At 56.8% G+C, this 11,051-nt stretch overlaps 1 protein-coding gene across 1 annotated transcript; it reads left to right on the top strand.

Annotated features, from left to right (window-relative positions):
* Window positions 1–717: 717 nt before the first annotated feature.
* Window positions 718–10,758, top strand: FDXR (ferredoxin reductase). Its single transcript, XM_027654617.1, has 12 exons — window positions 718–1,026; window positions 1,121–1,218; window positions 2,341–2,436; window positions 3,666–3,788; window positions 4,258–4,371; window positions 4,863–4,964; window positions 6,227–6,334; window positions 6,557–6,641; window positions 7,279–7,478; window positions 7,774–7,945; window positions 8,365–8,538; window positions 9,232–10,758. The coding sequence occupies exons 1-12, from the start codon at window positions 1,002–1,004 to the stop codon at window positions 9,360–9,362; spliced, it is 1,428 nt and encodes a 475-aa protein (XP_027510418.1). The 5' UTR covers window positions 718–1,001; the 3' UTR covers window positions 9,363–10,758.
* The last annotated feature ends 293 nt before the right edge of the window (window positions 10,759–11,051 follow it).

The raw sequence follows: 11,051 nt of genomic DNA, 5'->3' as shown, positions 1-11,051 counted from the left end.
CCTGGCATCTATCCAGCTCTTAAACGTCTCCTGGACCCGCTGAGATGGTTTTCCTGACTGGTGCATTGTGCAGGGGCTGAACCAGGACGGGGTGATGCTCATGCACGGGAGGTGGGAGTTGTTGCACTTGAAACGAGCTGCGTGATGGGGATTAACGAGGAAATAAAGCAGGGACCGTGGTGGAGGCTGGATTTTGCCGCTGCCTCCGGCACTAGCGTTTTATCCTTTATCGAGGGGGTGCAATGGGTTTCTCCCAGCAAGGGGCAGGAGGAGGCTTTGCAGGGGGATGGTTAAAATCGGTTTCCCCCGGCAGACCTCGGCAGTTAATCTCTTTGGGGCAATAAAGGGACGCCGGCAATTAACCCCCGCGAGGATGAGGATGATGATCATGCGGGAGCGGGACGGGTACCGCGGAGGCCTCACCATAGAGAGCAGCGGCGCGAACGGTCGCGGCACGACCGCGCCTTCCCCGCCTCTCTATGGTACCGCCTCACTTCCGGGCAGCCGGGGAGGGGACGGCGCGCCGCCATTGGCTGGGGACGGGGGGGCGGGGGCACGCTGCGGCGGATGGGCGGGGTTATGCTAATCACAGCGCTGTCCCGACTCACGATTGGCCTGTGAGGAATGAGGGGCGGGGCTTGGCGGCGGCACCGGCGCTGGGTCGGGGGGACACGTGTTGGGACCGGGGGTCACTGGGACCGGGACAGCCAGAGAACCGGGGCCGGCGGGCTGCGACAGCCGTGTCCCCCAGGCCCCTGCTCCAGCCCTGGGCGAGTGAGGGCCGCGGGGCCCCTCGGGCTGGGCGCGGGGCCCCTCCGGAGCTCGGGTTAGGAGGTCTCAGTGCTGGCGCTCCGGGGCAGTTGACACCCCCCGATTCCCTCCGACCCCACCGAACCCGGCCTAGCCGTAAGCGCCGAGGCTGCCGGCCCTGCCCTCGAGGCGTTTCCGCCTCCCCGGGGCCGGAACATAAAGCCCGGCCCCGCTGCGCTGCGGCCGCGGCGATGGCAGCGGGACGAGCCCCGCTCGGTGGGTGCCGGGCTCCGGGGAAGGGCTGTGGTGGCCCCTGGCAGGTGGCAGCTCTCGTGTGGCCTCACGCCTTCCCTGTCGTTCTCCCCTGCAGGGCTGCGGCGGTGGCTGTCCTCGCCCGCCCCGGCGCCGCGGGTCTGCGTGGTGGGCAGCGGCCCCGCCGGCTTCTACACGGCTCAGCACATCCTCAAGGTACCGGGGTGAGGGCCGAGACCTGCAGCTGAGGGAGGGAGCTGGTGGTGCCTGGCTCTCAGGGAGCTGGGGGGTGGTTTGGTGGGGTCCCGGCCCTGCCCCAGCCTGGTCTGTGTTGTTGGGGGGCTGCTCGGGGCAGCCCAGACCCCACAGCATCCTTCTGGGCCCTTTGGCTGGGGCTGCCTCCATCCCTGCCCTGATCCTGGGCCGTCCTCACCAGACCCACGTTGGTTGCTGCGAGTTCATCCCAAGTGATTTTTCTAGAATCCAATAAGCAGCAGGGATCTGCCTCGCCGGGAGCTGTTGTCACCCAGCAGGAGTGACATTAACCGTGTGTTAAAAGTGGATGTGTGGGACCTGCTCTCCTCCCTCATCCTCACCCAGCTTAATTAAGACACGTGGGTGATGCTTTACCTGGTGTCAGCGCTCTGGGCGGTCAGGTCTGCTGGGAAATGAGACCTGAGCACAGCACTGGGCTGCTGGCACCCACCAGAGATGCAGCAGCTTAACCCCGTCATTAAACCGTGCTGTGTTGTCTCTGGTACGTGTTGGAAAATAGCTGTTACTAAGCCTCAGGGACAAATTTCAGGGCTGCTTAATCTCCGGGAAGAGGCTGACTCAAAATACAAGATAACAAAAGCCCTGCAGCCAAACATCTGTCTAAAGCTCCGACCCTGATGTGACTCAGTCCCCAGGGGATCTCAGGGCATGGGCATCTCTGCTGGGGGCTGGCAGATGTCTGGAAGGTTCCCCAGCACTCAGGGTGCTGCACTGGGTGCTTCCCACGTGGTGTGGGGGCTCTTTTGATCAGCCCCCTCTGGGTACTGGACAGCCACCAGGTTAGTGTGGAAGAGGGGGTGGGTAGGGCAATGGAGCCCTCACAAGATGTACTTGATGGTGGCTGGGGTCACTCTCTGCCACACACCTTGGGATCTGAGCTGGCAGTAACAAGCACACCATCATCCTGTGCATGGAAAAGTCTGGAAGAGGCTGTTTCTGGCTGTGGGATTGTGGTGCAGCCCTCCCTCCTGCCCCATGTTTCCCCGAGCAGCAGATGAATATTACTGGGCTCCTGTGACCTCTCTGTCCTCATCCCATAACTGTGACTTTCTTCTCCCACAGCACCACAGCGGGGCCCAGGTGGACATCTACGAGAAGCTGCCCGTTCCCTTCGGGCTCGTCCGTTTTGGGGTGGCCCCAGACCACCCTGAAGTGAAGGTTGGTGCTCCCTCCCCTTGCCCGTGTGATGACAGTGGTGGGTGTAGGCGAGGCAGTCACTGTCCCCAGGCTGTGGTGTGGAGCTGTCCCACTTGGAGAGGTCCAGATCTCCGTGCTGAGGCCTTGGCCTGGTGATATGGGATGCCTGGGATATCTGGCATTTGGACAGCGGGTCAAAAACAGTGGCTTGTGATGGGAAGTGCTGCTCCCAGTGCTGGTCAGCCTGGCCTAGAGCAAGGCCAAGGAAAACCTGGATGGGCTTCTTTGTACCTGGACACTATGCCAGCAGGATCTTGCCTGCTCACTGCTGCTGCTGTTTGCCCTTCCTTAATCTGTACTTGTTCTGGGAACACACAGATCTGCTGTTAGGGGTGGTGGAACTGGGCTGTAGGTGCTCACCTGGGCAAGGAAAGTTAAGCCAAGGATTTCACAGCCATTTTCCTTTGCCTGGCAGTGAGTTGTACTCAGAGGTGCCTGCTGTGTCTGACCTGGGGTGGAGGTAGTTGGAGGGGTGGGATCCAGAGAGATCCAGGGGTGGGATCCAGGAGATCCAGACACTGCAAGATCCAATATCTTGCGGTGGTTTCCTCTAATCCCTGGAGATCCAAGACCAAAATGCCTGGACCCCTTTGGGCTGAGAGAGGCAGAGTGGACCTAACAGATGTGGGCTTGGGTCTGTGATATCTGTCCTGTCTCCAGGCTGAATCCAGCTGGAGCTGCAGGGGGAGAAGTGGTGGTTTTGCTGGGTAGCCCGAATTACTCAGAAGAAAAGGCTCTGGATGCCATCTTGCCCTCATCCTTTCTTGAGGAAGTGGTTTTCGGGAAGGGTTGAGATGAGAGGCTGGCAGAGGGGGCTGGTGGGCAGCACCTTGGATGGAAGGTGGAGCTGGTGGGGCTCCCTTGCAAGCCTCACCTTTGGGAAGGAGTTTTCCCCTGCAGTGGGGTTTATTCCAAGGGGCTGAAGGCACTGAAAGGCTCCTGTCCTCCCCAGGCGGGTGTAAAAAATGGATTTTCCTTTCCGAAGAGGGCAGTGCAGAGAGTGCCAAGTCACAGCTGTGCTTATCTCCCTGTGACTTATCTTTGGCTGTTGGGAGATAACAGTCTCAGAATAGAGGCGGGGAGAAGCATCTCAAGGCTGGGAGGGGATGGGAACGGGGATCTCTTGTCAGCAGCAGGCCTTGGCCCCAGCTGTGGCTTGGACATAACTCCAGGTTCTCTGATCTTTGCAGAATGTGATCAACACCTTCACGCAGACGGCGCACTCGGGGCGCTGTGCCTACTACGGGAATGTCACCGTGGGCAGGGACGTCACGGTGCCGGAGCTGCGGCAGGCCTACCACGCCGTGGTGCTGGTGGGTACCTGGGCTGCCTTGGCGTCCCAGAAATCACAGAGGAGGTCTGCAGATCCCCGCTGGCATCTCGGGAAGAGGATTTGCGTTTCTGGGTGCCTTATTAGCATGGGAGACTCTTCCCAGCTTCGGGGCAGCTCAGATGCTCCAAGGCTCGTCCGAAGCCTTGCGGGGAGCACGTGCTAGAGCGTGGCATCAAGTGCAGGTCTCTGAAACCTCTTCCCTGCCCTGGTCAGTCCTCATCTTGTCGTGCTCTGCTTTGCCCCAGGGAGGTCAACTTTGGCCCTGGAGCCCAGGGGGATGGGATGGATGAAGCCCCTGTGCCTGGGCTGTGTTTAGCCCTTCCATTGACTATCCCAGTCTTTGGGAAGGGTTAGCAGCCATCCACTGTCCCCAGCAGCAGCTGTATTTGCGTTTCAGTGTCAGACCCTGCACACAGTGACATCTCTGACTGTGTCTGCTCCCTCCCCAGAGTTATGGTGCTGAAGACAACCGGGTCCTGGGGATCCCAGGGGAGAACCTCTCCGGTGTGTATTCGGCCCGAGCATTCGTGGGCTGGTACAATGGGCTGCCCGAGAACCGGGACGTGAGTACAGCCGTGTGCTTCCCTGCCCTTCCTCCCATCCTTCCTCCCATCCCAGCAGACATTCAGCTCCAGATTAAGTCCTGAAAGGCCTGCAATTGGAAAAGATTAGCAGGAACCATGTTAAATCCTTCTTAGATGGTAGAAATGTGAACAATTTGCACATCAGTGAGAGCGGATTAGCTGGCTCTGTACGTTGGCAGCATATTTTGGCTGGGCCAGATGGGAACCTGGAGGGGTGATGTTCTGCATCCTGAGAGGCTTTTTGGCCAAGACACCTCCTGCTCCCAGAGATGCCATTGCAGGAAGAGTGGGGAGAGGGATCAGCCAGAAGCATCTGTGTTGCTGTGTCTGGTGTGGAGTTTCCCCATCTGCATTGCCTCTGGAGCAAAGAGGGGCAGAAGGGAATTTGGATGGTGGGAGCAGGTCTGAGGGGCTGTACATCATGGAGGCCATGTGGATTCGCTCATGGCTGGGTCTTTCTCTCCCCACAGCTGAAGCCTGACCTGAGCTGTGAGACGGCACTGATTCTGGGTCATGGCAACGTGGCGCTGGACATTGCCCGGATCCTCCTGTCCCCACTGCAACTTCTCAGGGTGAGTGATGGGTGCTCAGGGCCCAAATTCTCTCCCTGCTGGAGTTCCCGCCCATCTCAGCAAAACCTCACACTCCTCTGTCTTTGGGATCTTTCCCAGGGAAGGCTGTTGCCTCTTGGGTGCACCGGTGGATTCACAGTCTGTAGGGAGTGATCCAAGGCTGTGACTGCCTTGGATAATGCTGCAGAGCTCTCTGGATTGCTCTGCTGGTATCCAAAAAGTTGGAAATTGAGCTTCATCCCTTCCTTTTCTATGAGAAGCAAAGGAAGAGACACATGCCCTCTTCCACCAACAAACTAGAAGCTTCTCTTGGGATATGTTTTTTTTCTACTGCAGGTGAGGGCAGCAGCCTGGTTTTTACTGGTGGCACTGGGCATACTGGTGTCTGGTCCAAGCTGGTGGACCTCTCCCCTGCAGACAGCTGGGAGCTGGTGTGCACCAGCTGCTCCAGAGAGCTGCTGCCCCAGATGTTGGCAGCAAAGGTTTTCCCTCCTGGAGAAATGCCACGAGGTTTGTTACAGCTGTGCAACAACTGCCTGTATTAAAATCTAAATTAAATTTAAAAAAACCCCTAAACTTGGAGGCACTGGAACCAGTGGCTGAAGCCAGCTGGGAGCAGTGCTGCAAAGGATTTGGCACTGGAAATGACTGCCACGGTGGGCAGGCACTTTCCTTTTAAGAAAATTGGTCTGGAATGGTTTATCCTGGTGTCCCTCCCATCATATTTTCTCTGGAAAAGATCTTGCAATCTAGATACACACACACATAATTGAAACAGAGCACAGAGTTGCTGCAAGGTGCCAGTGCCAGGTGAGCCCTGGCCGTGCTTGTACTTGTGCTGGAGCTGCCTGGGGCAAGCAGGTGGTGATTTGAGCTGTGGTTTGCAGCAGGTTTCATCCACAGCCTGTATGCCTGGGAAGTCACCCAACAGCATCTGCAGGCGCCTCAGAATCGAGATCACTGGAAGGCTTTGCTCTGTTAGCCCCAAGGTGAACCTGCCTGGGTGGATCCCCCGAGGCAGTCTCACGGGTGCTGGCTCGTTACCTCTGGTGCATTATGGCCTCGGAAAGAACATTCAGTGATGAGGGACCAGCTGTGCAAATAGCTCTGTGCAAAGGGCTATGACTTGTTTTCTGTCCTCTCCCAGGCTCTCTGCATGCACAGCCAGCTTTTCTGCTGATTTTTCACCTTCAGAGGCTGTGCCTTCCCCCCAGCTCCCTCCAGATCTGCCCTCATCCCCCTCTCCCGAATCTGTTTTGCAGAAGACAGACATCACTGACAGCTCCCTGGCAGCTCTTGCCTGCAGCAAGGTGAAGCGTGTCTGGCTGGTTGGGAGGAGGGGACCTCTCCAAGTTGCTTTCACTATCAAGGTGAGGCTGGAGGTGCTGCAGGGCAGCTGTTTCCCAGTGTTGAGCCCCAGACTGCCCATCCCAATTGGGGAGAGGTGGTTTGGGGGTGAGAGTGGAACCCAGGCATCTTCCTTCCTGCACCCATTCCCTGGCTTCCAGCCCAGAGTGCTGGGGAAGGGGGCCTGAGGCTGTTGGGTGACCTCCCTGTTTTGGAGGTAACATCTTCCTGCCTGCAATTCCCAGGAGCTGCGGGAGATGATAAACCTTCCTGGTGCCAGAGCTGTCCTGGACCCTGCTGACTTCACAGGCCTCGAAAATGCTGTTAAAGGTGAGGGAAGTGTGCCATGCTCCTCCAGGCAGGGACTCAGCTTGGCAGACAAGCATCCAGGAGCGATCTGGAGATGTTCAGGGTGTACATCAGAGAATCTCTTGTCCTGTGCTTAACGCCTGGCACATAAAAGCTTGGTGACCATGGTGTGTCTCGTTCTCAGAGTGCTGGGAGGCACCAAGAGAAGGGAACAGCCTGTTTCCCTCTTTGTGCAGCCACTTTGCTACATGGGAACGGTGCTTACCCTCTGCGTGATGAGGGCATGAGGTTCAGGAGGGCTGAGGGGACCTTGCAGAAGAGATCACAAGGCTGTTGATTTAAGAGCTTCCTGTAGAGCTAAAAGGAAATCACTGAGTTCAAGGGTGTCCAGAGACCTGCTCTTCTCCACAGGCTGCTGCCTCTGAGCACCAGCAAGACAGGACAATTGCAGGATTTGATTTGTGTGTCCCACTGGCCTCAAGCCTCAGGGGCTCTCCTGGTCACTTTGACTTGCAGTTTGTCATCTCAAAGGCGTTGGACTCCCATCGACGTGACAGACTCACAAACTGAGACTGCCTTGACGTGGCCTTGGCTCTGTGCTGTGTCCCGAGGGGCTTTTGCTGATTCCTGTCATGAAGATCTCTCTTTTTCCTCTTAGATGCTCCCAGGCCCAGGAAGCGACTGACTGAGCTGATGATCAAAACAGCCCTGGAGAAGCCCAGGGAGAAGCCAGTGGAAGCACAGGCAGCAGCCTCCCGGGAGTGGGGGCTGAAGTTCCAGCGCAGCCCCCAGGAAGTGCTGCCCACCCCTGATGGGAAGAGGGCGAGGGGCGTCCGCATGGCCCTGACCCGCCTGGAGGTACGGGCTCAGGGGGGCTGGCATGTCCCTGGGAGGCTGCAGGGATGGAGCAGGACACTGTTGCATCCCTGAGGAGTCTCTCCAAAGACAGCTTTGTGTTCCTGTCTGGTTGGAGTGGCTGCTGGCAAGCTCTGGGGGAATCTGGTACCACGAAGAGCTTTCCCCCTTCCAAAGGGAACAGCAGAACAGCCTTTAGCAAATCCCCAGGGATCAAAGATGCCAAAGAGGACTTGAGCAGACTGCTGTTCTGCAGGGGTGACTGTGGGGATCAGCAGCCTCTTCCTCCTTCTCTCAGGGCTCAGGTGACTCTGCCAGAGCCATCCCCACTGGAGAGGTGGAGGAGCTGGAGTGTGGGCTGGTGCTCAGCAGCATCGGGTACCGGAGCCTGCCGCTGGACCCGGCCGTGCCCTTCGACACCCAGCGTGGCATCATCCCCAACAGCTCGGGCAGAGTGGAGGGTGTCCCAGGTCTGTATCCGCAGGGATTTGTGTGGGGGATGTTGAGTGCAGCTGGTGGGTTGGGGGCTTCGGAGTTGGAAGCTCTGTTCACCAAGGGCACGGATACAAGGCGGTTGCACACCTTGGAGAGTGGAAACTGGGGAAATGAGCTGCCTCTAAGAGGGGTTAAGAGCTGGCCCATCCCCAGCTCGTGTTAGGGGTGTCTGGTTTAGCACAGGGGCGTTTTACTGGGCCTTGGCTCCTGTTACTGAAGTGACACAGCCCATATGGCTGCTTAGAGCTGGTCTGCAGGTACACAAAGTGCTGTGACAGCACCGTCCGAGGGTCTGTTCCCACCGCCAAGGTGGGGAACAGGACAAGGACTTGCAGCCAGGAGGGTCTATGGCCACGTGCTGACCTGAGCTTGGCTGCTCCATGTGCCCTTGCAGGTCTGTACTGCAGCGGGTGGGTGAAGAGAGGACCCACGGGTGTGATCATCACCACCATGAACGACAGCTTTGACACTGCCCAGTCTGTGCTGGAGGATCTCCAAGGGGGTGTGCTGGACATGTCCCCCTCCAGAGAAGGCTTTAGGGCCGTGGAGAGCATCCTGCTCAGCCGAGGTTAGTGTGGGGCAGCCAGCAGGAAGGTACAGTGCAGCCAAACTGCTCCTGGATCTGGGTATCCTGGGGCAGTGAGTCTTGTGAGCCACTTACAGGAGCAGAGTCTGAACCATGGGAATGTCTTTTGCTGCTGTTTCAATGTTCCAAAGCCCAGGGAGAGCAGGACTTGAATTCCCTCAAACAGTGTCATTGCTAAGGTTAATGACCACTTTCTGGGAAGGGCCATTAAAAGCAGCACAGACCTTGGGTAAAATGTCACTGTCAGCTGCCGAGACAGTGAGCTATTGCTCTTGAGTGGTTTTCCTAGTAATCCTTCCAAGCAAGTTAGAGGAAAGATTAAAATGCCCATGAGAGTAATTTGCTGTAGCTGTGTTTAAAGACATTCAATTAAAGTGTGTGTGTGTGTTTTGCCTCTTAAACTGGCTGAGGTTTAACAGTGAACTGGAAGCATTTTGTCCCCTGAGGTGGTTCCATGCTCGCTGTTGTTATGGCTCGCAAAGGTCTGACTGATCCAAGTTGACTGGAACCTACCATCCCTCTCCTCCCAGCATTAGAAATTACTTCTCCTTTGTGAGGCTGAGGTCAGAAAAGGGCAGGTTTGCTGGCACATCAGCTCCCTGCCAATGGGGAGGTGAGGCTGAGCTTGTATTCACCTGGTGAAGTTCTCTCTCCCATCTGTCGCCGTCACCCCAGGGGTCCGTCCTGTTTCCTTCTCGGACTGGGAGAAGATCGATGCTGCTGAAGTGGCGAGAGGCAAAGCTGCTGGCAAACCCCGGGAGAAGATCGTGGATCCTGCGGAGATGCTGCGGCTGATCGGTCACTAGGGCAGCAGTGGTGGGAATGTGGCACTGCTCCAGTGGAGCCGTCCTGGGCCAACACCAGCGGGTTGTGAGCAGAGCCTGGGAGCACAGGGCTTGTGCCCAGGGCTGGTGGCCGCTCTGGAGAGGTGTGTGACACTGAGGCCTCTCTGGTACGATGGACTCTGGCTTCCCAAAGTGAATGTCCTCAAGACATGAGGCTGCTGGCTGGCCCTGCGTCCCTGCAGCGAGGCTGCCATTCCTTGGGGTGATTCTTCTTGTTTGAGTCCTTGGAGCATTCATGAATCATGCAGTGCAGGTGAGGGGAGGTGTGTGTGCACCTGGAGGAGTCCTGCCAGCCACTTTCCCCACAGCAAGTCGCATGGAGACATTTCCCTGTGTCATGCTGCCTCCCCTTTAAGCCACAAGCCAAATGGCTTCATTGCCTTGTAATTCGTGCCAGAGCAGGCATCTTTTAATGATAATTGTTTTTTAAATAAACCCTTCCATCGAAGCCAAATTGGACCTCCTGCTTGAGTCTGGCTTCTTTGTCTGTGACTGTCTTAACCTGTGAACAGCCAGCCCAGCACTGCAGCTGCTGTGACGTGTCCCAAGGCAAGGCAGCTCCACACAGGGAGGGACCAGGTGCCCTCCACTAGTTGTGAGCTCTGTGCAGGCAGAAAAGGGCATTAATTTGCTTTCTGCCTCCTACAGTTAAACCCCAACAGAGCCTGGATTCTATCCTGTGGGGTGGATTGGGATAACAAGCATGTAATTGCCTTGTTCCGGATCATGAGGGATCCTGTGTCCATCAGTACCTGCCAGCGCTGACTGGTGCAAGCAGTGCCTTGAGCCCTTTCACTCTGCTCACTGGTGGGGTTATTTTTTTGGCCTGTGTGTTTTGAAGCTTATTAAATGCTTCTCTTAGCCCAGATTGACTACGGTGACGGTGTCAGGTTTTAAGCCAGATTACAAGCCGTGAGCTGTAATCTCCTCTTTATCCGTGGCGCAGGGGCAGCGTCAGCGGGGCCCCCTTGCCTGGCTGTCCCCAACCCCCCCGTGCTCCCTGCCAGAGTGCTGCAGGATTGCAACCCCTCCTCTCTGACCTGTGTAAATGATGACAGCAGCAGTGGCTCTGTTTGTGGAGGCAGAGGGAAAATTGAGCCAGAGCAGCCAATGGTTTGTCCACACTCAACCTCCATCTCAGTCCAGCCCTCTCCCATGGCAGAGGACTTGCCCTCAGGGCACTGTATTCCCACCCCATTGCTGTCCCAGCCTTAAGGAAGGGAGATCTCTGACTTCTATTTTTGCCTCTTTTTCTCCTATCCTTTTCTATTTAAATCTCATTTGCAAGCTCATTAAGAAACTCGGGAAATGTGATACTGGGAACTCGTACGCAAACGAGCAATAAAGCTTTTGTGGAACAGCTGCTTGTGTGATGTGGCTCTCGTTACGTCTCATGGCTGATGCAGCCTTAATGCTGAACTCTTGAGCGGGAGATTACATCAGCTCTGGGTTTTGAGGTGAATCAGAGCTTTGGGAAGGGGGTGTGGAGGTGAGGAGGCTGCACCCAGTGTAGGGAGCAGCCATTTGGGTTGACAGCCCAACCAGAAATGTGATGGTGAAGGGGTTGTTGTGGCTTCATCAAATCTGAAGGTTTTGGGAAGAGATGAGCCAGCTCTTCCTGAGGGTTTTCTTCCATCTCGCCTTGACTGT

This window comes from Corapipo altera, unplaced genomic scaffold, assembly GCF_003945725.1.
Source record: "Corapipo altera isolate COAL_440 unplaced genomic scaffold, ASM394572v1 343, whole genome shotgun sequence".
NCBI lineage: Eukaryota > Metazoa > Chordata > Aves > Passeriformes > Pipridae > Corapipo > Corapipo altera.
Note: the sequence above shows the minus strand (reverse complement) of the source record. Positions and strands in the feature narration are given on the sequence as shown.